General features: G+C 44.1%; 1 protein-coding gene across 2 annotated transcripts; it reads right to left on the bottom strand.

Annotated features, from left to right (window-relative positions):
* Positions 1-232: 232 nt before the first annotated feature.
* Positions 233-24724, bottom strand: SC5D (sterol-C5-desaturase). Of its 2 annotated transcripts, none has more exons than XM_079762446.1 (5): positions 24346-24540; positions 8674-8891; positions 7319-7451; positions 4351-4451; positions 233-2585 (listed from the first exon to the last, which is right to left on the bottom strand). In XM_079762446.1, exons 2-5 carry the CDS (start codon positions 8881-8883, stop codon positions 2130-2132), a joined length of 900 nt encoding a protein of 299 aa, XP_079618572.1. In that variant the 5' UTR covers positions 8884-8891; positions 24346-24540; the 3' UTR covers positions 233-2129. The 2 variants fall into 2 exon arrangements, with proteins under 2 accessions (XP_079618572.1, XP_079618571.1); XM_079762445.1 differs by lacking the exon at positions 24346-24540 and adding an exon at positions 24587-24724 and having other exon boundaries at positions 235-2585.
* Positions 24725-24805: the final 81 nt, after the last annotated feature.

Genomic DNA, 24805 nt, shown 5'->3' on the forward strand with positions numbered 1-24805 from the left:
GACAGCGGACGGAGAGCCAGGGGCCTCCCAAGGTGGAAGGAGCCTCGGAGTAGCCGTGGAGGCTGCTCACTGAACCGCACGAGAGAAATAACCTTGGAAGCTGCCCGCTCGGTCCGTTTCCAAGCATTGGTAACCGTGTCTGACCAAGAGTAAAAGCTCCATAAATTTAGCTCCCATTATCACTAGGGAACAGAATTTACTTCAAACGTACCTTCTTTTTCTTGGGCAAAGCAGAGTACTAGGGGGTTGGGTTGGTCGGGGAAGAGCACTCAGATACATTTACCAGTTTAAAAATGAGTAGTACATTGGTGTATTTAATCTAAACATTGTAACAGCGATTCAAAGAGGAAAAACAATTCATTTGGATCCCAAGCATTAAGTGTTATGACGAGTCTCATAAAACAGAGTGCTTACCCACTCAAATCCAATACAAAGTGAAACATAAAGGGAACTAGGTTCTCTTTTCTCCCCTTGACAATGAGCATTTGAGGACACTCTAAAACAGTTCTGACAATCCACATCATTTCTGTGGTTTCAAATTAATACAAAATTGTACAAAGAATACTCTGTGCTGTTACAGTATTTGTGATACAGTTTAATAGTCATAATCATCTTTTATCAATTTTAAATAGATTTTAAAAGAATGTCTTAGCAAACCATGTTTCTCTAATATATTTATGTTACAATACACAACATTTATGAAAATATTAGTTAAATCTTTTGCAGAGGAAGTGGGAAAAAGTGAGGGAAAAATAATACTTCAAAACTAATCTTCAGTGTTAGGCCTAAATATTTGGCAATTATTCCTGATTATAGAAAATTACAGATTTGTGACATTGAAACGTCAAAAGTGCAGTGCATCCAGCCAAAATGAATGACAGTTCCACTAGAGACTTGATTTTGCAAAAATTAATACAGCATAACCAATGCCACCCATATTTCAAACTGAACCAATTTTGTCTTCGTGATTTTTGACATAGTTTCTGGGTTGTGTTAGAAATTAGAAAATTCTGGCTGAAGATCTTGTTACTTTCCTGTAAATCATATGAAAAACTTCATATATTATTACTAATGGTTATTATCTTTAAATGTTGAAGAACCTCCATGGTAATATTTTCATAAGAGGGATACTTTACATTTCATTTTCTTCAGAATACATTGAACAACGAAAAAGTGCATCAACTTAATTTAAAGATCAGTAGTGTCAAATATATTATTTGGGCATCTAATTTCCTTTCTAATTACCATAGTTTATCAGCTATTGTTGTTAACCTGTGCCTAATTTATAAATTAAACTTCATCATAGTTTTGTACGTATAGAAAAAATATAACATATATACATATATGTGGTTTGGAAATATCTACAGTTTTATGCACCCACGGGGGGTCTTGGAATGTATTCCCATGAATAAGGGGGAAATACTACATATTCCGGTTCATATATTTTTATACTATTAAATAGCAGTTTTGAATAAAAACCATCAAAATCTCTAAATAATCTCAGATCTGGATTAAATCATGATAGGATCAATTATTTTTTTTAATTCAAATTTATTTATTCATCAGTAAAATGTATTATTTAACAAGGTCCCCAGAGAATAAGCTTCCTGTGTGTAAGAAGTGGTGACCTAATTACGCTGCTTTAATTAGACTATTGACAAAGCTGCTAATATGCAGGACAGTAGAGTTTCCCACACTGATGCGTGAACAAATCACCCCTAAGCCAGAGATACCCACTCCTGAAACAAGGAACCATCTCCACATTAGCATTTCGCTGTCATGGTGCTGCCTTGGTATTTTAAGCACAATGGATTTTTCTTAAAGATTATGCTAGATTAAGGCAAAAAGACATCACCTAATCCCCTCCATAATTTATTGTCTCTCTCTTAAAAATGGTTATTGAGGCGATACAGATGATAACTCTGCTGCCTACACAGACGCACGCTGTCCCTTAGATCCCCAGCAGGAGTTCTGGCATGAGGCTAAGACCGCGATGCTCACAGCTTCTTGCCTTGACTCACCACTGGGGTCATTTCTCAGCAGCACCACATGCTGATTTCCAATGATACTGTCTACCTGCTAGTCTCTTGCTGGATAGAGCATTTTTCTTATTAAAAATACTTAATAACCTACTCAGTCTTTGTAAACTCTCCAAGGAGTGACTTTCCCTCTTGGCGAGCACTCCCTGCATGGCTGCTGCACTTTTCTTCCATCATCTTCTTCACGTAACTGAGTGGTCCCGTCCCTTCGAAGGAGGAAGGGTTTTTGAAGGAGCCTCCAATCCGATCCCATAATGTGAAGTACTGTCCATAGTTGTAGTCGAAGAACATGTGGTGATCCGTATGATGAGCTGAGCCATTAATAAACGGCCTTAAGATTTGGGGGACACGAAAGTCACCATCATGAATGGAAATGGTCCAGATATTGACCAGGATGTACAGACCCAAGTAAACCACCTTGTGCAGTGGGAAGATGAAAGGGTATATGTGGTAAGGCAGACTTTGAAGGAAGCCATCCACGGGGTGAAAAGCATGACTTGCAAACGGAGTAGGGATCTTCCAGATGTGATGAGGTTTATGGATGTGCTGCGGGAGAAAAGAACACCATCAGCACTCACCCTTCACGAGGTCAGCACTCAGCTTAGCTTGTCATACTCATGCTGTGGAGAAGACAACTAAAAAACCCCTTCGAAATTAGCAGAATCACTTTATAAGATGCCTTCCTTCTTTACCCTCCCGTGAAATTTTAGCACCAACACTCCAGACTCATAAAAAATACAACAAAATATACCTGGTATTTTCATCATTATGGTTACTTAGGTATTTACAGTAATTAGAGGAAATTCTTGGAAAGAGAGAACTAATTTATAATTGCAAACTGTTTTTTTGTGTGTTTTTTTACCACCTCAGCTTGCCCTGCACCCCACTACAGGGCACTCCTCATGCCTCCCCCAGATCCAGGGACCCTCATCATGGCTGCTCTCCAGATGCCCAGCCATATTCCAGCTGTCAGTCTTTAGTATCTAAGTATCATCTGAGAAGTTTGATAAAAGTGATGTCTGAGTTCTAGTTCCAAGACTGCACTGGATTAAGTGTAGAGTGGGAATCAGATATCGATTTTTAAAAAGGACCAGGTAGTCTGGGGACCCTCTTTGAAAACACTGCTAGAATGCCACACTTGCTGTAGGATTTTAGCTAGAATGAGGTATGTGGCAAATCACAACTCAGTCGATAAAATCCCATGTTCTTCACTCTGTATCAGTGGTCAATCTAGATCTGTATCAGTAGAATCTATAGTTCTGTTCACCTGGGCAATAAAATTCAGTGAGAACATCAGTTGGGAACCTGGTAACTCCATCCTCCCTACTAATCCTGATCCCCGCGAGCCTAGCCTGAAGGGCGCCAGTCTGGACTAAAGGCATCAGTGAGGCGGACCCAGGATCAAGAAACGCAAATTAGTCTTGAAGTTTTACACAAGGATCCTGAGTGGTGGGATTCAATGACTGAAACAACACATCAGGTCAGGCATAGGATTATTTTTTTAAAAATATATTTATTGATTGATTTCAGAGAGGAAGGGAGAGGGAGAGAGAGGTAGAAACATCAATGATGAGAGAGAATCATTGACCGGCTGCCTCCTGCATGCCGTCGACTGGGATCAAGCCTGAAACTCCGGCATGTGCCCTTGACTGGAATCTAACCCGGGACCCTTCAGTCCACAGGCCGATGCTCTATGCACTGAGATAAACTGGTTAGACAGGATTTTTTTTTTTTTTTTAATAAGCCACATCAGATTACTGAACTCAGGCATATTTCTATGTGGTCATTCTACCCTTTAACAAGATTTCTTTTTAAAAAAATTATATTTATTGATTTCAGAGAGGAAGGGAGGAGAGAGAGAGTTAGAAACATCAATAATGAGAGAGACTCATTGATCAGCTGCCTCCTGCACGCCCCTTACTAGGGATTGAGCCTGCAATCCGGGGATGTGCCCTTGACTGGAATCGAACCCGGGACCCTTCAGTCTGCAGGCCGATGCTCTATCCACTGAGCCAAACCGGTTAGGGCGATTTCTGTTTTTTAAAATTAAATTTATTGGAGTGACATTGGTTAATAGGGCCATTTAGGTTTCAAGCATACAGTTCTATCACACGTGCTCTGTATATAGCATGGTGTGCCCACCACCCAGTCACAGCATCTTCTGTCATCAAGCATTTGTCCCCCAATTACCCTTTACTACCTGCCCTCCCTCTTGCCTCTGGTAACCACCATCCTGTTGTCTGCGTCTATGAGATTCAGTTTGACATATATTTATATATACTATTGTTTTCTTTCCCTAAAAATGATCTACCTTGTATACAAGTCTGTGATGAAGGCCTCTGTGGATCCAGTAGATCAGCATGTCAGTGAAAAAGAGGAAGGACAGTATACTAACGATGAGGTGAAACAAGCCTAGAAGAGAGAACAGTGCACAGTGGAATCAACAGTCAGCTTCTAGGATTAGCATTTATTTTTTACATGTCTAAATGCAAAGTATGAACCTAGACTCAAATATTACAAACTATCTGTTTTGGCCAATTAAACACGTTATAAATTCATCTCCTTTGACTCTCTAGAATCTGCTCATTTCCTCCTTTTCTTCATGTAAAAACTTGGAGATGCCCCACCTAAAATCTTTCTTAATTATACTATTACGCTATTTATGAGACAGAAAAAAAGATATTCCTGAAGCATCGGTATTATTTTAATCTCTGAGAATAATTCTATTTAATAATCTTCCTTCATAAACATGTCTTTATACATGATCTCCCTGGTTAGAATTTTATTTTTCACTAAATACTTCAAACGGAGCATTTACTCCATAACCCAGCCCTTTCTGACTTTTCTGACCTCACCTCTTCCTGACTAACCGGCTGGGTCACTCAATGTCCTCCCAGCATCTCGGAAGTCTTACCGCTGTCCCGCTGCTCATGCTTTCCCGTGTGTGCAGAATGCCCTTCCTCCGCTGATTTCCCCTCGCAATCCCGTCACTTCCCACAGCCTCGTCACGCCCCCCCGGGTGTGTGACCTCCGCTCCCTGCCTTCGCAGGCCCGTCCTGACTCAGAACCCAGGCTGGGGCTGACCCACCCTTCCTGTGGAGAAACCTGGGCGAGTCACTAAAATGCTCTGCAAACTCCATTTCCTCACCTATGAAGCAGCAAATAACAGAACCTACCTCACACAACTTATGTAGAATAAAATGAATTAAGACACGTGAAAGTTTAAAACTGTAGCTGGTACTTATTAACCCTTTGCACTCGCTTGCTTTTTTCTCGATTCCTTTATTCTAATGCTAACCGTGTCGAGCCACACTCAACATCCGAGTGCAAAAGGTTAACACTCAATAAAGGTTAACTATTATTCTTACTGTTTAATACTAGACACTAGAAATGTCTCCTGATGGAATAATTTCAGAATTTCACAAAAAATGAGCTTAGTCACAGTAGGACTGTTGATAATAGACAAAAAGAAACACTCTAAAGGTCTAAAAATCAGAGTTCATGTAAATAAACTATGGATATCTACAGAATGAGACACTATAACTAACACTACATAATGCTAATATTTACAGGCATAACAATATGGGCAGAGATGTTGTTAACAGCAAAAAAATTGACTCCAAAGCAGTATGCATAGTGAAGTTTCATTTTTATCCTATCTAATAAGAGAACAATATGCAAATTAACCACCACTCCACTACACCCACAAGCCACGCCCACCAACCAATCAGGAGCAAGTATGCAAATTAACCCAACCAAGATGGCTGTGGCCACGGAACGAGAAGGAGGCTTGGGTTTTACCAGTAATGGAGGCACATCTTGGCCGGCCTAGGCCTCCACTCAAGGCTACAAAGTTTCAATTATAGAAGATAAATAAATTCCAGATACCAGGGCCTCCACTTGGGTCGCCGGGGGGCGTGGCTGGCCTGCAAACCACCACAGGCCCCTCTCCCAGGCCACCCCACGCCCCAAGGGAACCCCACCCTGATCCGGGACACCCTTCAGGGCAAACCAGCTGGCCCACACCCATGCACCAGGCCTCTATCCTATCCTATCTAATAAAAGAGTAATATGCAGATTGACCATCACTCCAACACACAAGATGGCTGCCCCCATGTGGACACAAGATGGCCACCATAAGATGGCCAGCAGGGGAGGGCAGTTGGGAGGGACCACGCCTACAAGGGAGGGCAGTTGGGGGCGATCAAGCAAGCCTGCAGGGGAGGGCAGTTAGGGGGGACCAGGCCTGCAGGGGAGGGCAGTTGGAGGCGATCAACCCTGCAGGGGAGGGCAGTTAGGGGTGACCAGGCCTGCAGGGGAGGGCAGTTAGGGGCAAACAAGTTGGCAGGGGAGCAGTTAGGCATCAATCAGGCTGGCAGGGGAGTGGTTAGGGGGTGATCAGGTTGGCAGGCAGAAGTGGTTAGGGGCAATCAGGAAGGCAGGCAGGTGAGCAGTTGGGAGCCAGCAGTCCTGGATTGTGAGAGGGATGTCCGGCTGCCCGTTTAGGCCCGATCCTCGTAGGATCGGGCCTAAACGGGCAGCCGGACATCCCTCGAGGGGTCCCAGATTGGAGAGGGTGCAGGCTGGGCTGAGGGACATCCGCGCCCCCCCCCACATGCACGAATTTCGTGCACTGGGCCTCTAGTAATGTAAATAATGAAGTATACAAGGCATTGAGGGTATATGTCAGAAGATTTACAGTTTCTAGTAGAAAATAATTGATTTTTAAAAATCTGTATTTTCTGATTTTCTGTAATTGTCATGTATTATCTGAGTTATTTTTTTTAGAAGTTTGAATTCAACACAGGGAAGCAAATGCAAAGGCTTATATATCTGATCATGCCAATCTTTCCCCAGGCACAATTTCATCTAAAACAAAGATTTAAAAATGACAGATAAACTTAAATAAATGCACATTTGGCAAGACATAAATGCATAAAATAAAATAATATTAACAAATATTAAAAACAACTGAGCAACTTCTAATTATTTTATATTTTTATTGATTTCAGAGAGGAAGGGAGAGGGAGAGATAGAAGTATCAATGATGAGAGAGAATCATTGATTGGCTGCCTCCTGCACATCCCCTGCTGGGGATCAAGCCCACAACCCGGGCATGTGCCCTTGACCAGAATTGATCCTGGACCCTTCAGTTCACAGGCTGATGCTCTATCCACTGAGCCAAACTGGCCACGGCTTTCTAATTATTTTAAAAGAAGGAAGAGACAGATTAGATTCTTTAGAAACACCAGCTTGGGCTGACCTGGTTATTCACTTACCACTTGGAAAGCCTCCTATGTCATCATATAACTTGCTGTAACCTCGCAGCTCCAGCAGGAACAGCAAGACAGTGGGAATGCTCATCCACGGCAATGCCTGGACCGTGAACGTGATCTCTCGATAGACTTGGTTCTGAAATGACATTTCCAACACTTAAAAACCACTGCTCGTTAAGCAACACTAGCAGAGTTGTTTGGGGTTGGATTTTTTGAATCTCTTGTATTTTTTTTTTTATAAAATATGTTTTTACTGATTTTTTGAGAGAGAAAGGGAGAGGGATAGAGAAATAGAAACATCAATGAGAGAAACATCATCGATTGGCTACCTCTTGTATGCTCCCTACTGGGGATTGAGCCCAACTGGAGCATGTGCCCTGATGGGGAATCGAACCATGACCTCTTGGTTCCTAGGTAGACGCTCAATTACTGAGCAACACCGGCCGGCCTAGAATCTCTTTTATATGAACAAGCTAATTCCCAAAATGTTTCTATTAAAATGTTAATATGTGGGGATGGGTGTGTAAGAAAGAAATTCCTTTTGTACTGAGCAAAAACAATAAATATTTTAAATTCTCAAGCTTATTCTCCTTCCACCAAAATCTGTATTCTAAATTTTATTTTACTGAATAATTATTTCTTTCATAATTAACTTCCATCCATAATCCTCTTTTTCCACAGTTTTTGGAGACTTGTATTTGAGATTTGTATTTGACAAATACAAATAACTGAAACAAAAATGATTATAAATTAATCTAAAATTACTGTGTTTGGATCCTCTAACTAAAGGAAAATATACATAGCAAAATTTACTTCAGTTGTGAGTCAAATATAAAAATAACTACACAAATATGTGCATTTATCTACCATTATTAGCAGAAAAATTCTTTTTTAAAAAAAATATTTTTATTGACTTCAGAGAGGAAGGGAGAGGGAGAGAGACATAAAAACATCAATGAGAGAAATCACTGACTGGCTGCCTCCTGCACACTCCCTTCTGGGGATCGATCCTGCAACCCCTGCATGTGCCCTTGACTAGAATCAAACCCAGGACCCTCAGTCTACAAGCCGATGTGCTATCCAGTGAGCCAAACCAGCTAGGACTAAAGGCATTCTTTGTAACTGAAGTCACAAAGTACGAGGCTTTCAGTTAACAAAAGAAGTGGGACTCATTGTCTGTTTAAATTAAGGAAGGAGAGGTGGGCTCAGCCCTACCAAAAGCATATAACCCATCTCGGCTGGTTTCAAAAACTTTACTTAATGCTTATAACCAATTTAATCTGAATAGCTTACAAGTTCATCGTATTGTGTTTTCTTTTTAGGGTAACAGTAGTTAAAATGTTAAGAAAATCACTTACCTTTAAAAATTGTGGATGTTTCATTAAAGAATGATCAAAGATAAAATAATAGCTGAGTGTTGCAAAGACAAAATAAAGGATATAAGCCCCAAGATTTGTTACAATCAGGAGACTGATAGTCTGTCGAAAGAAGCTGTCCTCTGGCCATGAGGCTGGATAGACGTACGGTGTGAAAACATAGCGATCTGCAGCGCTGAGGACGAGATCCATCTCAGCACCTGAAGGAGAAACATGCACAACAGTTACACGCTGACATTTCTCAAAGCAACGTTCTTCAGACAAGACCCGAAGTTCCTGCTTTAATAAGCATGTGGAAGTCTGCTCCTACCGGAACCCCTGGAATGCCATCTTTAGAGCTAGAAGGGATCTTAAGTACCATGTCTAGACCAATCTCTTCCTATTGTAGAAGGGGGCACCAAAGCTGTTAGAGAGCCGAGACTCAGTAAGTTTTTCTCTAAGGTTTAGCATGCCCATGGATAAATGTAGATCCAATTCCTTTTCAGTGTTCTTTCCTACTATGCCTGAGGGCAACACGGCAAGTAGTGAAGATGTGGAATGTAAGGTACTAGGTACCCAGGCAAATGGTTTCCTCTTTAAGCTACAAGTTTTAGCAGCCGCTCCCTCCTAAAAAACACACACAACACAAAATCAACCAACCAACAAAACCCTCCTATTGCAGAGGTTTTTGCTTCAGTGCTGAAACTTAATTACCTAAAAGGTATCTATGTTGCCACCACAAGCACAGAAGTCAGGCACTATCTGTTCTTATGACACAAGAAAAGGCCGCTCTCATCGACAGAACAAGGTAGATATATTCTTAACGTTAAGAATTAGAACACATTTATTCCCCCCACCACTAAGCAATGCTCTAGATTACGGGCTAGGAAACTGGGCCCCCGAGTCAAACCCGGAGCCGGTTCCTGTGAACAACAACAAGAAGCCACCACCCATCCCAGGCCTGCACCACACTACTGCCCGTGTCCACCAAATGGTCCTTATCTGCTACATATCGGACCATATAAATAAATATCAATTTATGAAAAAAATTAGAACCCTTTACAATATTTATATAATTACTTATTTACAGCCTATTACCCCTACTAGATTCCCCATTGATTCCACACAAGCATGCAGACTTTTTAAAAATCATGCAACATGTAGTTTAAAATAATCACTATAAAGGGAGATAGAGAGAGGTGTCGCTTCCATACGTATCTCTGTACAGCACGGTCCTCACCTCACTTCCAGCCCTCTGGGTAACCATCCTTAATAGTTCCTATAAATCCTTACAATATTTTTAAATGTAAGATCCAACTACAAATTTTTATTTCCCTTCTTTATAAAAGTGACACATTAGATACACTGACACATTCTTTTCTCGTACAATGTATTTTGGAGATCTTTCCATTATAATATAAAGAATATCCTCCTTTTTGTTTTTAATAAAGTAGCTTTATTAAGATACAATTTACAGGGAATGATTCAAAAGTTTTTAGCATATTCTTACAGTTGTGCAATCATCACTATCCAATTTCAGAACCCTTTCATCACCTCCACAAGAAACTGCATTCTCCATACTGTTGAGCGTCTTAGCCATGTACATTGTTTGCCATCCAATTTAAGGAGTTTTGGGCCATAACTTCTTAAAACAACCATTTTACTAGTTTTCTCTCTTCTCTTTTGGGACTCCTATTACGTGTATGGTGGTATCCTTGATGGCATCCTCCAAGTCTCAAGACTGTGAATTTTTCTTCATTCTTACTTTCTGTTCCTCAGATTGGATAAATCTCAATTGCCCTATCTTCAAATTCTTTCTTTGTTCTCTTTGCTCAAATATGATGTTAAGTCTGATGGTTCATTTGAAACTCAAGTTATATTTTCAATTCTTGAATTTTTATTTGGTTATTTTCTTTAAAAAAATAAATCCTATCACTTTATTGATAGTCTCTATTTGCTGGGATATTGTTCTCATACTTTGTTATTTAGATGGTATTCTTTAAACATATCTGTAGTAGCCAATTTTAAAGTCTTTTCCCAGGAAATCTGGGCTTTCTTAGAGATTGTTTCAATTGACTGCTTTTTTGTGCACGTACAGGCCATACTTACCTGTTCCTCTGTGTGTCTCCTAAGGAACATGTTAAATCACATACCGTGGCAGCTGGGGAAACCAGATTCCCATGGGCCTTCCTCAGGGCTCCCTGCTGCTGCTGTTAGTGACTTCTCCAGGCTGCATTCTTTGTTGTGTGCAGCTAGTGAAGTCTTGATCACGAATGAGTGGACAGACTTTCCTAAACGCCTTAAGCCACCAGCCTTTGTGAGGTGCTGTGTGGGGCCAGGCTTTCAGTGTCCCGTGGGCAGTTTTATCTCCGACGTAGCCTGCACTTCCTGCTTGCACAGACCTGCAAGGCCAGCCAGCAGTGAGAGATCAGGGCCTTCTCCCACCTTCCTTGGGTGCACAAGCCTTCCCGTGGAAATCACTCTAGATCCAACACAATGTCAGAGCTTTGCAGACTGTTACGGGCATCCCTCAGTGCTTCCTTGTGTGTTTTGCTCTGGCTCTTGTTAGTGCCAACAGTCAAAACTGTCTCCTAAAACCACGAGGTGAAGCGATCACCACTTGACAAAAACCTCGAGAACACAGTTTTTCAGAGAACTGCTGGAGGTCACATAGTGAAACTCTCTGGGTTGGGGCTTTGGGGGACTGCAAACCTGTCCTGTCCCTTCCAGGGCTGCTAGGCTCAGTGCTGCACGATTCCCACAGCTTCAGGCTCATTTTCAAGGCTCCCACGGAGCTGGGGAAAGGGGCTAGAAATGAGGAAAGCTAAAATGCCACCAAGCTTCCTGTTCTTTCTGTGTCTCAGTCTTTTTTCTAGAATAAACCTTCCTAGAATTATTGTAAATCTTTAATTCCTAGAGTTCTACAAAAATTGATCTTGGCAACTTCTGTATTTTGTTGCTTTTATAAAAAAGCAGACTTTCAGAGGAGGGTCTTACTCTGCTATTCTGGAAGTCACCATCTCCTTTTTTATAGCACAAGGCTACCATTTTTTTCCCCCATGGAACATTTGGTTTCAGATGTATTTTGCAATTCAGAACTTCTAGATTTTTCCAAGGTAAAAACATCTTCCTACCAGTAAACACAAATATTTGTTTAGAAAAATGTATGAATATTCACATTAAGTCGATGTACACTGCAAACAGTATAATAATTTATATAGTAATTATATGTAGTAATAAACAAATATAGAATTGTATAGACTAAAACAGTTCTTTATTACTTCTATTTTTAAAAGAAAATATTCTGTAAACTTTCAAATACATTCCAAAGTTAAATAGCTGCATTTATGTGTGTCTGTATATGTAATACATTTTCATTAAATCTGGTAGTTGGAGGATATTGTGGAGAAGGGCCCATGAGGTTGGAATTAGACATTGATGACGGGCCAGGATCAGGATTCTCAAGTGATAAAGCAACGCTATTCAAGATGGCCTCTTGAAGATTTCTACCAAGGCCATCGGTCTTACCACATGTTTCTGCCCCCAATGCTGGTTAACTGCCACCATAATGCCTTCAGTAACTTTTCCATTTGTAGTCACAATGTAGCCATCATCGCAGTCAGGACTGTCTTCATGCTTGCTTAACCACCTTTCAGTAGTTTCCCCACCGTCCAAGAATGCATAACAGAAGCACTGCGATCCATGTCCAGCATTTCTTCCCTGTCAGATTCTGCTGACTTCTTATGGTTCTGGCTGTTAAATATCTGGTGTACGTAATGGAGTCAGGTGTCATCTTCTCATTGGGGATACAAAATGGTGCAAAATCTTTATTTGCAGGTTCATTTTCAAACCTTACTGTCACCTTACTAATGCAGATTTATCAACATCAACATCATTTTAAGCATTAGCAATCTGGAAAACAAGATCTTTACGACTGACTTTTTTTTGATATGCTAGAATTTTCCTTTTTATTAAATTTATTGGGGTGGCACTGGTTAACAAAATTATACAGGTTTCAGGTGCACAATTCCACAGCACATCATCTGTATACTGTGTGTTCACCACTGCCAGTAAAATTTCCATCCATCACCATTTATCTCCTCTATACCATCCTCCCCTCCGGGGGGGCCCCTTCCCCTATAATCACCACTGTTGTCTATGTCCATGGGTTCTTTTATTCTCTTTTGCTCAGTCCCTCCATGCACCCCCCTCAGCCCACTTCCCCCAATAGCTATCAGCCTACTCTCTATGAGTCTGTTTGTTCATTAGATTCATATGGTATTTGTCTTTCTCTAATTGGTTTATTTCACTGAGCAAAATGCTCTCCAGGTCTATCTATCCTGTCACAAAGGGTAAAATTTCCTTCTTTTATTTATGGCCGAGTAGTATTCCATTGTGTAAATGTACCACAGACTGTTTTATCCAATTACCTACCAAAGGGCATTTGGACTGTGTCCAAATCTTGGCCATGCTGCAATGAACACAGGGGTGCATGTATTCTTTCAAATTAGTGTCTCAGGATTCTTTGGATAAATTCCCAGAGGTGGGATTGCTGGGTCATAGGAAGCTTTTCATTTTTAACTGAACTTATTGGGATAATGTTGGTCTGTAAAACCATGCAGGTTTCAAGTCACAACTCAATACAACATCACCTGCACACTGCACTGTGCGTCCATTCTCCCAGCCAGGCCCTGTCCATCCCCGTTTCCCCACCTTTGCCCACTTCTACCTAGCCCCCACCAGCCTTTCCCTCCAGTTATCGCCACTGTTATCGCGTCTGTGTGCTATGTACACGTGAGGGGTTTGTTTGTTTGTTTTTGCTAATTTGTAGGTCTCTTTTAACTACTGCAGGCACCACAAACACTTATTTTTCCCAGAGTGTAACATAAGGCGGTATAAAGGCTGTATTTCAGTCACAGAGGGTGGGAAGCAAATGGAAAAAATATTATTTTAACAAAAAGTTGAGGAGAATGCACTAAAGAGCTGTCTAGGATGTGTTACTGAATCAGCCCAAAGATTTTGGCATAAAGATGCCCAGGAATTTTGTGAGACTCATTCAAACACTTTAGGTGGTGGCTTTTTCTATCACTGCCAACTTTATCTTTGCGTGTCTGAAGCACTGGTGTTGCTCCTGCAGTCTGAAGTATTTTTTGGAATGTAAAACACATACAGAACTATTTCATCACCATTGCAAATTTACTCAGCATTCAGGTTTTCATCAGATATTATCTTAGCAAATTCATCAGGTAAATGTTTAGCTACTTTAGGGTCAGCAGAATATTTATCAGACTTTCAGATATTTTTCACAACACAGCTTCCTAAATTTCTGAATCTTTCCTTCTTAGTACTAATGTTAGTGTAGGTAGCTAGATATTATTAAAGAAAGGGAGCAAAGTGAATCAGACATTATTAAGCCTAATAAACCAGGGAGCTGAACAGGACAATAAGCTGGCTTGCTTCCCTAGGAAGTTACAGCTCCACACACTCCATAGGGAACTACGGGTCTGTGCCCACAGATCATTGGGAGGAATCCTATATAATTAGAGGTAATATGCAAATTGATCCTCATACCCTCGCACAAGATGGCCACCCCATGTGGTCAAAGATGACCGCCACAAGATGGCCTGCAGGGGAGGGTAGTTGTGGGCAATCAGGCCAGCAGGGGAGGGCAGTTGGGGGCGTCCAGGCCAGCAGGGGAGGGCAGTTGGGGGTGACCGGGCATGCAGAGGAGGAATGGCATTTGGGGGTGACCAGGCCTGCAGGGGAGGGCAGTTAGGGGCGACCAGGCTGGCAGGGACGGCAGTTGGGGGCGACCAGGTCGTCAGGGGAGGGCAGTTGGGAGTGATCGGGCTGGCAGGGGATGACAGCTGGGGGCAACTGGGCTGGCAGGGGAGCAGTTAGGCATCAATCAGGCTGGCAGGGGAGTGGTCAGGGGGTGATCAGGCTGGCAGGCAGGCGAGCAGTTTGGAGCCAGCAGTCCCAGATTATGAGAGGGATGTCCGACTGCCGGTTTAGGCCCAATCCCACAGTCGTACATCCCCTGAGGGGTCCCAGATTGGAGAGGGTGCAGGCTGGGCTGAGGGACACCTCCCAGTGCACGAATTTCGTGCACCGGGCCTCTAGTAGAACAATAAAGGAGATAGACGCACATGTACAGTAGAAGCAAAGGTGGTGAACTCAGCCTGGGAAATGATGGGATTGGTTAAGGGACACAGGACCCTGGAAGGTCTAGGAAGTGGATTGGCTAGAGGGCGGATGCAGTGCCAGCCAGGAAATATTGGAAATTGTTTGGTTAGTTTGAAGAAGTGCTTGATCCTTCCCAAGCCCAAGATAATATAACCAGCCTAACAAAGACAAAGGGCGGCTCCCTCTCTTCCGCCTTCTTTCCCAGAAACATGGGTTTGCCTCATTTGCTCACGCAAAATGTCTGGACACTGCCTTATTTCAGGGCCTGTTGAAGACAAGGCTGAACTTTTTTCAGAGCGTGACAGAGCTGGACCTGGGACAACACTTTGCATTTACTTCAGCTTCAATCAACTTTATCATTTATTCTCCCAGATGTGGGTCTCCTGGATGCTTCCCTTGTGACCCCATTCCACCTGCAACACTAACACTCATCTTCAGTAGCAGCTCTTCCTAATATATTCTAGTTTATGTCACGATCAACAAAGCAATCAGTGGCATTTATTTACTTCCTTATCAAATTTACTTAATGAAGACATGGTTAGGATCATCATTTTCTAACCCGTACAATGGTTCTTTACTTTTCATCCTTCTCAGTCCTCATTGCCAGTGTAAAACATCTGCAATCTATCTTCCTGTTTTTTTTTTAAATATACTTTTATTGATTTCAGAGAGGAAGGGAGAGGGAGAAAGAGATAGAAACATCAACAATGAGAGAGAATCATTGGTCAGCTGCCTCCTGAAGTCCCACAGTGGGGATGGAGCCTGCAATCCAGGCATGTACCCTGACCAGGAATCGAAACGTGACCTCCTGATTCATAGGTCGACGCTCAACCACTGAACCATGTCAGTCAGGCCTGTCTTTCTATTCTTTAATTCACTTATTCTTTAGTACAATGCTTCGTAGACATAACAGGCACAAGCTCTTATAATAGCTCCATGTTCTGTACTATTACTAATCACAGATGCTTCCATTCATTCTGTTATTCACAGGGTTACCTATAACTATATTTTATTTTCACATGTAATTAAACCCAAACTAACAAAACAGTACGAACAAAAAATAGAGGCAGGATCTGGTAGGTACACCAAGGTCAGCTAGAGTCAAGTTTTGCTATTAAATGACTTTGAACACCATTTTTTAAATTTTAATCATCACCTGAGGATATGTTTTTATTGAATATTTTAGAGAAACATTGATCAGTTGCCCCCCATATGTTCCCTAACCAGGGACTGAACCCACAATCTAGGTATGTGCTCTAAACTGGAATTGAACCCTCCACCATTTTGACATACAAGTTAATGCTACAACCAACTGGGCCACCCATCTAGGGCTGAATGTGAAATTCTAACAAAGGAACGTTTGGTTTTCAGGTCTTTCCAGACTTTGAAACTGTGGCTAAGGGACTGTGGGCCTAAGTTCCTTTGTGTGATTTCTCTGTTGTTTATTCAATCTACATATAGACACCTGGATAGAAACTAACCCTTTGCTATTACTAGGTGTACTAGTTAATAATAGCAGATTTTGTAATCAAAGAAAACACGATAATTTCAAGAGAAACATAAAAAATGCTTTATACAAAGTAATGTCCATCGCTAGCTACACATTTCCCCCATCTGTCAGGTAATTTGTGGATACCATCCCAATAGAACTTTTCTTGTTTTGAGGCAAACCATTCAGAGACCCAATTTTCCACTTCTTCGTATGTTTTGAAGTGCTGCTCAGAAAGTGTGTGTGCTATCGGAACAAGTGGTCATCTGAAGGAGCAAGTTCTGGTGAATACAGTGGGTGGGTTAATACTTCCCAGGAAAGATCTTTTAACGTGTCTTTAATTGGTTGTGAAGTGTGTGATGCACACTTTACATCATCATGAAGTAAAATTACTTTGCCGTCTTCTGGCCCATTCTGGTCATTTCACGATCAAAGCGTGGTTCAAATTGATTATTTGTTATCGGTAGTGATCAGTGTTAATGGTTTCACCTGGTTTGAGAAGCTCATAATACACCACACTTTCCGGATCCCACCAAATGCAGAGCATTGTCTTCTTTCCAAAACAATGTGGCCTTGCAGTCGATGTCGATGGTTGACCTGGATCAACCCATGATTTTGTGCATTTGGGATTCTCAAAATAAATCCACTTTTCATCGCCAGTCACAATTCAATGCAAAAAAGACTTTCTCTCATGCCACTGAAGCAACATTTTACTGATGACTTTTCGGTTTTCCATTTGTCTTTCGTTCAGTTGATGTGGCAACCATTTCCACCCTTTAAAATCTTTCCCATTGCTTGTAAACAATCAGAAATTGTTTGCTGAGCAATCCTATCTAATAAAGAGGGAATACGCTAATTGACCCTCATGCCATCACAAAGATGGCGGCACTCACAGCCAATAAGGAGAGAATATGCTAATCGACTGCCCTGCCCTCAAAGATGGCGGCGCCCACAGCCAATAAGGAGGGAATATGCTAATTTCCCTAACCTCAAAGATGGCAGCGCCCATAGCCAATAAAAAGGGAATATGCTAATTGACTTCCCTGCCCTCAAAAATGGTGGTGCCCACAGCCAATAAGAAGGGAATATGCTAATTGACTGCCCCGCCCTCAAAGATGGCCGCGCCCAGTCCCCTCAGCCCTGCCAGGGCTGCAGGCATGCGGCAAGGCCAGGCCCGCCCCCAGGTAGTCCCAGCTGCTCCACACGCCTGCTTCCAGAGTCCCCCAGTCCTCTCAGCCCCCCAGCCACCCAGGGACAGCCCGAGACGCAGGCAAGCCTCAGATGGCAGCTGCCCAGCCACCCAGGGCCGGCCCAAGGCCAGGCAAGCCTTAGATGGCGGCTGTGTGGCTGCCCAGCCGCCCAGGGCCACCCGAGGCTCAGGTAACCAGGGCCGGCCGAGGCTTGCACTGCCAGCAGTGGCAGCAGCAGAGGTGTGATGGGGCGTTGCCTCCTGCCTCTGAGGGCTCCCGGACTGTGAGAGGGGGCAGGCAGGGCTGAGGGACGCCCCCCACTCCAGTGCATGAATTTTCTAGTGTTCAATATTTCTGCAAGTTGTTTTTGAGTTTGACATGCATCTTCATCCAATAGTGCTTGTAATTGTTGGTCTTCAATCTTTTTTGGTTGACCTGGACATTCTTTGTCTTTCACATAGAAATCATCACTTTTAAAGTGTTTAAACCAGCGTTCACAAGTATCCTGAGATGGAGCATGTTCACCATAAGCTTCCCAAAGTATTCAACAGCACTTTTCTTCAAAATAATGAATTATAACTTCCTGCAAATGCTTTTTGTTGCATGAAATTCGACATTTTTAAGTGTAAAAATATATATGATGTTAACACCTTCAGCAAATATGACATATGAAGTTTTGAAGCTTGTTGTCAATACAAAATAGCATACATATCAAATTGCGTATATATCAACATATGTGTAACTCCATCTATTGAAAATAATCCACATTATTAACTGGTACACCTAGTACAAGCAATGCTACAATGACTAACCCTATATTGGTAAACTCCTACAAGCAGAAGAACTAGGTCAAAGAGTAACTGCATTGGTAGCTTTAGTAAATATTGTTAAATTGCTTCTCATAGGGGTTGTGCTACTTTGCAGGTCCATAGTAATGTAGGATAGTGCCTATTTCTCTACAACATTAACAACAGAGACTATCATCAAACATTTGGCTATTCATTAATCTCATAGCAAAGAAATGATATATTGCTGCATATTTATTTTATTTTTAAACTAGAGGCCCAGTGCATGATTTAATCATGCACCTGGTGCACCAGCGGGCTGGCTGTCCTCCGGTGCCCCAGGCCTTCCGAAAGCCTCCGGCGCTGCAGAGGCTTTCGAAAGGCCTTGCGCCGGAGCAGACAGCGGCCAGGTCCCCCGCTTTGGCCTTTGATCGCGGGGGAGCTGTCCGGCTGTCCGCCGGTGCCCCAGGCCTTCCGAAAGCCTCCGGCGCTGCAGAGGCTTTCGAAAGGCCTTGCGCCAGAGCAGACAGCCGGCCAGGTCCCCCGCTTTGGCCTTTGATCGCGGGGGAGCTGTCCGGCTGTCCGCCGGTGCCCCAGGCCTTCCGAAAGCCTCTGGCGCTGTGGAGGCTTTCGAAAGGCCTTGCGCCAGAGCAGACAGCCGGCCAGGTCCCCCGCTTTGGCCTTTGATCGCGGGGGAGCTGTCCGGCTGTCCGCCGGTGCCCCAGGCCTTCCGAAAGCCTCTGGCGCTGTGGAGGCTTTCGAAAGGCCTTGCGCCAGAGCAGACAGCCGGCCAGGTCCCCCGCTTTGGCCTTTGATCGCGGGGGAGCTGTCTGGCTGTCCGCTGGTGCCCCAGGCCTTCCGAAAGCCTCCGGCAGCCATGGTACAGACACTGAGCTCGCGGCGCCACTGGCGCCGCGAGCTCAGCGTCCTGCTGGCCCAATCAGCTACCCTGGCCACCCTGAGTCCCGCCCCCTGCGCCTCCTGCTGGCCCAATCGTGGGCGTAGCGGAGTGATGGTAATTTACATATTACCATTTTATTATGTAGGATTAATCTTTATTGTTGAGATTACAGATGTCCCTCTTCCCCCGACCCCATAGCTCCCCTCTATGAGTTCCCACCCCACCCCAGGACCTCACCACCCTATTGCCTGTGTCCATAGGAAATGCATACATGCATATAAGATCTTTGTCTAATCTCTTCCCGTACTCGCCACACCCTCTTCCTTCTGAGAATCGTCAGTCTGTTCCATTTCCATCCCTCTGATTCTATTCCATTCACCAGTTTATTTTGTTCATCAGATTTATTATTTGATTTTTAGATTCAATTGTTGATAGATATGTATTTGTTGTCACTTTGTTCATATTTTTTATCTTTACCTTTTTCTTCTTACTCTGCTTAAAGAATACCCTTCAGCATTTCATATAATACTGGTTTGGTGGTGATGAACTCCTTTAGGTTTTTCTTGTCTGTGAAGCTCTTTATCTGCCCTTCAATTCTGAATGATAACTTTGCTGGGTAGAGTAATCTTGGTTATAGGTTCTTGCTACTCATCACTTTGACTATTTCTTGCCACTCCCTTCTGACCTGCATAGTTTCTGTTGAGCAATCAGCTGACAATCGTATGGGCACTCCCTTGTAGGTAACTAACTGCTTTTCTCTTGCTGCTTTTAATATTCTCTCTTTGTCTTTTGCCCTTGGCATTTTAATTATGATGTGTCTTGGTGTGGTCCTCTTTGGATTCCTCTAGTTTGGGGTTCTCTGTGCTTCCTGGACTTGTAAGTCTATTTCTTTCACTAGGTAGGGGAAGTTTTCTGTCTTTATTTCTTCAAATAGGTTTTCAATATTTTGCTCTCTCTCTTATTTTTTAAAATATATTTTATTGATTTTTTACAGAGAGAAAGGGAGAGGGATAGAGAGTTAGAAACATTGTTGAGAGAGAAACATTGTTCAGCTGCCTCCTACACACTCCCTACTGGGTATGTGCCCACAACCAAGGTACATGCCCTTGATGGGAATTGAACCTGGGACCCTTGAGTCGGTAGGCGCATGCTCTATCCAATGAGCCAAACCGGTTAGGGCAGTTGTTCTGTATTTTAGTTGTAATTTTGATGTGGTTGTGGGAGGCAGCAAGTACAGGTGTTTATCTATGGCATAGGTCAGGCGTCCTCAAACTACGGCCCACGGGCCACATGCGGGTGTTTTTGCCGTTTTGTTTTTTTACTTCAAAATAAGATATGTGCAGTGTGCATAGGAATTTGTTCATAGTTTTTTTTAAACTATAGTCCGGCCCTCCAACGGTCTGAGGGACAGTGAACTGGCCCCCTGTTTAAAAAGTTTGAGTACCCCTGGCATAGGTAAACACAAGTGTTTACCTATGGCATAGATAAACACAAGTGTTTACCTATGGCATAGATAAACACAAGTGTTTACCTATGGCATAGATAAACACAAGTGTTTACCTATGGCATAGGTAAACACAAGTGTTTACCTATGGCATAGGTAAACACAAGTGTTTACCTATGGCATAAACACAAGTGTTTACCTATGGCATAGATAAACACAAGTGTTTACCTATGGCATAAACACCTGTACTTGGTTCTCCTTGCATATTTATTTTACATTTGTCTTATTATAAGTGAGGTTGAACATCATTTTATCTATTTAGAATCATTTGTATTTTTTTCTGTAAATCATGTGTTTTGTCCATTGCCCATTTTTCACACTGGGTTTTTAGTCTCTTAACATCACATTCTAAAAGCTCTTTATGTATTAGGGTGTAGCCCCTTGTTTGTGATATAAGTTGCACACATTTTTTCTCACTTTATCACTGAAAGAAAATTTTAATTAATTAATACCAAATGGCAGATATTGACATATATCCTTCATCATACATTATTCATTCAATTAATAATTAAGTACCAAACACTCCATTAGGTAATGAGCATACAAAGATTAAAATGAAATTAAACTTTTCATACATACTTCATTTTAGTTACACAAACCTGTCTACGTAAGTAAAAACAGGAAAACTAAATTGTCAATATTTTTACATATGCATTCAAAAAACCTAGTTTATTATATAACAGATTTTCGGCTTTAAAGGACACCCCTCTCCTGAATCAATCTGTTATATTGAGGTTTTACTAGATGGTAAACCAGCGCCTGGATGGGAGGGAAAAAGGCCTCAGTAATCTACAGGCAGTTTTCAGAATTTTGGTTTCAAGTCATTCTATTTGTTGAATGTTGTAAGTAGACATTTATGAATATATTGCTGTAATTTCTTACATCCTATCTAATAATAGAGTAATATGCAAATTAACCATCACTCCGCAACAAAAATGGCGGCCCCCATAGCCACAAGATGGCTGCGCCCAGTCACCTCAGAGCGGGGAAAGCAGGGCATGGCGGCTTCCGGATCGCGGCTGCCGGGAAGCCCCAGGCCCTGCAGACAGAGCGGGGAAAGCAGGGCATGGCGGCTTCCGGATCGCGGCAGCCGGGAAGCCCCAGGCCCTGCAGACAGAGCGGGGAAAGCAGGGCATGGCGGCTTCCGGATCGCGGCAGCCGGGAAGCCCCAGGCCCTGCAGACAGAGCGGGGAAAGCAGGGCATGACAGCTTCCTGATGGCGGCCTCAGGCTCTGCAGACAGAGCCCCGAGAGGAGGGCATAGCGGCTTCCGGATCACGGCAGCCAGGAAGCCCCAGGCCCTGCAGACAGAGCGGGGGAATAGCAGGGCATGGCGGCTTCTTGATCCGGCAGCCGGGAAGCCCCAGGCCCTGCAGACAGAGCAGGGAGAACAGGGCATGGCGGCTTCTTGATCGTGGCAGCCGGGAAGCCCCAGGCCCTGCAGACAGAGCAGGGAGAACAGGGCATGACAGCTTCCTGATCGCTGCCTCAGGCCCTGCAGACAGAGCCCCGAGAGGAGGGCATGGCGGCTTCCTTAGCACTGCGGCAGAGGGGAAGCCCTAGGCCTGCAGACAGAGCCCATAGAGCAGGGCATGGTGGCTTTCTTAGAGCAGAGGTGGCGGGAACACCCCAGGTCCAGCAGACAGAGCCCAGAGAGCAGGGCTTGGGGGCTTCCTTAGCAAGATGACAGTGGGAACACCCCCAGGCCCTGCAGACAGAGCCCGGACAACAGGGCATTGGGGCTTCCTTAGTGTGTCCGTGTTGGCGAAGCCCCCAGGCCTGGCAGACAGAGCACACTGCAGGGCATTGGGGCTTCCTTTGCATGGCGCATGGCAGCAGTAGGCAGAGAGTAGACAGCAGGGCATGGGGACTTCATCTCCATGGCTGCAGGGAAACCTCCAGGCCCTGCAGAGAGCAGAGAACCATGGGGAGTGGGCCTAAGCCATCAGTAGGACAACCCTGAGAGCTCCTGGATTGTAGAGGGTGCAGGTTGGGCTGAGGGACCTCCGTGCACGAATTTCGTGCACCGGGCCTCTAGTCTAACATAAAATCTTCTGAGATCAACAGCAACATGATTGCAAAACTGCAACTCAATTTTGAAGTTTAGATTCAAATCCACATCTATAAAGTGGTGACAACATATCCGCATTATAGATTTAGAGACTAAGAACACAGTTTTGAGGCATCATCTGATACACAGAAAATAGTCAATTTATAGGAGCTATTATTACTACTATAATGGGAGCCAAAGATGTGTTAAAACTACCTCAACCTAACTAAAAAATAAGGTGCCACTTGATTGATTTTAACCAAGTTCTACTGCCTCTTTGTCACTCTCAACTCTTTAACGCTTTAATTTTTTAAATTCTCAGTGACTCTACAAACTCATATAATTTTAAGGGGCTGACCTCAGGGGCTCTACAAACCCAAAGTTACGGACCTCTGCCAGAAATACAAGCTTACAATAAATATTATTTACCTTTGCAAAAACAAAGAAATCTTTTCTTAAAATGTAATTATCAATAAAACACAATTAAGCTTAGAATGACTGAGTCTACCATTACTATTTTGCTTTATCTTAAAAGTATAGTTAATAGCTAAAACTTATTAAGAACCAAGTATTATTTAAAGCACTTTTATGTATTCCATTGCTTAATTCTCATAGCCTCACTTCTCATAGCCCTAGTAATATGTAAAGCACTTTTATGTATTCCATTGCTTAATTCTCATAACCTCATTTCTCATAGCCCTAGTAATATGTAAAGCACTTTTATGTATTCCATTGTTTCTCAATTCTATGACCCCCTTTCATGGACGGGAAGCTAGTATCAGGAGTATCTAAATGACTTGTTCAGAAGCAAGCAGCAGCTGGGATGTCTATTCCAGAGTGTCCACTTAGCTATGCCATCACATTATCTCTCAAGATATTATACATGCAGAAGGGAAATTGAGATGCTATGTTAATTACAATACATAATGAATGGAAAAGCACTCTTTAAAGATAAAGGGCCATGCACTTATTATTGGTAGTTATTTATCATTACAAAGTTAAGGGGGAAAAGAAAGGAAGGTGCTGTAAGTTCGGGTAAGCTACCAGGTTTTGGCTAAACCTACCCACCCAGCTGCCAAACTTTCCCTTTGGAAACTTTATCTGATCACGAGGCGCTATTGTTTTCTAGACAATCTCCAGAGCCTCCGCTATCCCAGACTGCTGGTGGGCACGGTTTCTCCTTCAGGGTGCCCACGTCAGAGACCCTGTCCCTCCTCATCTCCTCAGACTGCGGACGCCCCCCCCCCCCGCCCCCGAACCCGGGGCCGCTCCGCAGGGGCAGGGGGAGTCACCAGTGACCCTCCGCCGTGCCTTCCCCGCAGGAAACAAACGAAAGACATTCCCGGCACAGCAACGGTGTCCGGGGACCCCCCTCCCTGGGTGAGGCACCCACAGCAGCCCCCGGAAACACTGCCTTTTCTTCGGCCCCCGTGTCGGCCTCTACACGCCCAGGCTTCTCGGCGCCGGAGTACCTGCTCCAGCCGGGAGCGGCCCCGCCGGCCCCGGCCCCCCGCCGGCCTCGGCCCCCCGCCCCGCCCCGTCCCCCGGCCTGTTTTCGGGGTGTCGCTCACCTGCCGGCCGTGTGGGCCCGGGGAAACCCACAGGTAAAACCTGTGAAACCACCGGGCTCCAGAGTCCGCGGACGGTCGGCGGAGCCCTCGGGCCAGTTTCGCCTCCGCCCCGGGACCGGCCCGGTGCCGGCCTCAGCAGGCGTCCCACCGCCGCCCGCCGCTCGGCGAAGGCCAGGAGCCCTCACCGCCACCCGGCTCCTCCCGCGGCCCCTCCCGCTCCGCTCCGCTCGCCGCCCCCTACCTGTGAGCTCGGCCGCGGCTCGGGTCCACTGGCCGGGGCCGGGCCGGGCCGCCGAGTGGTGCTGCCTGCGGGGGCGGGGCCAGGACCCCGGAGCCGCCAGCCAATCAGGGGCCGCGGCCATAAGCTGATATGACGGCGGATCGCGTGACTGGGCCTGCGCCGCTCAGCGCGGTCACGTGGTGGTGGGCGGGGCCTGGCGCGGGGTGCGGGGCGCGGGTC

The sequence above is a fragment of the Cnephaeus nilssonii genome, assembly GCF_951640355.1.
Source record: "Cnephaeus nilssonii genome assembly, chromosome: 22".
Classification (NCBI taxonomy): domain Eukaryota; kingdom Metazoa; phylum Chordata; class Mammalia; order Chiroptera; family Vespertilionidae; genus Cnephaeus; species Cnephaeus nilssonii.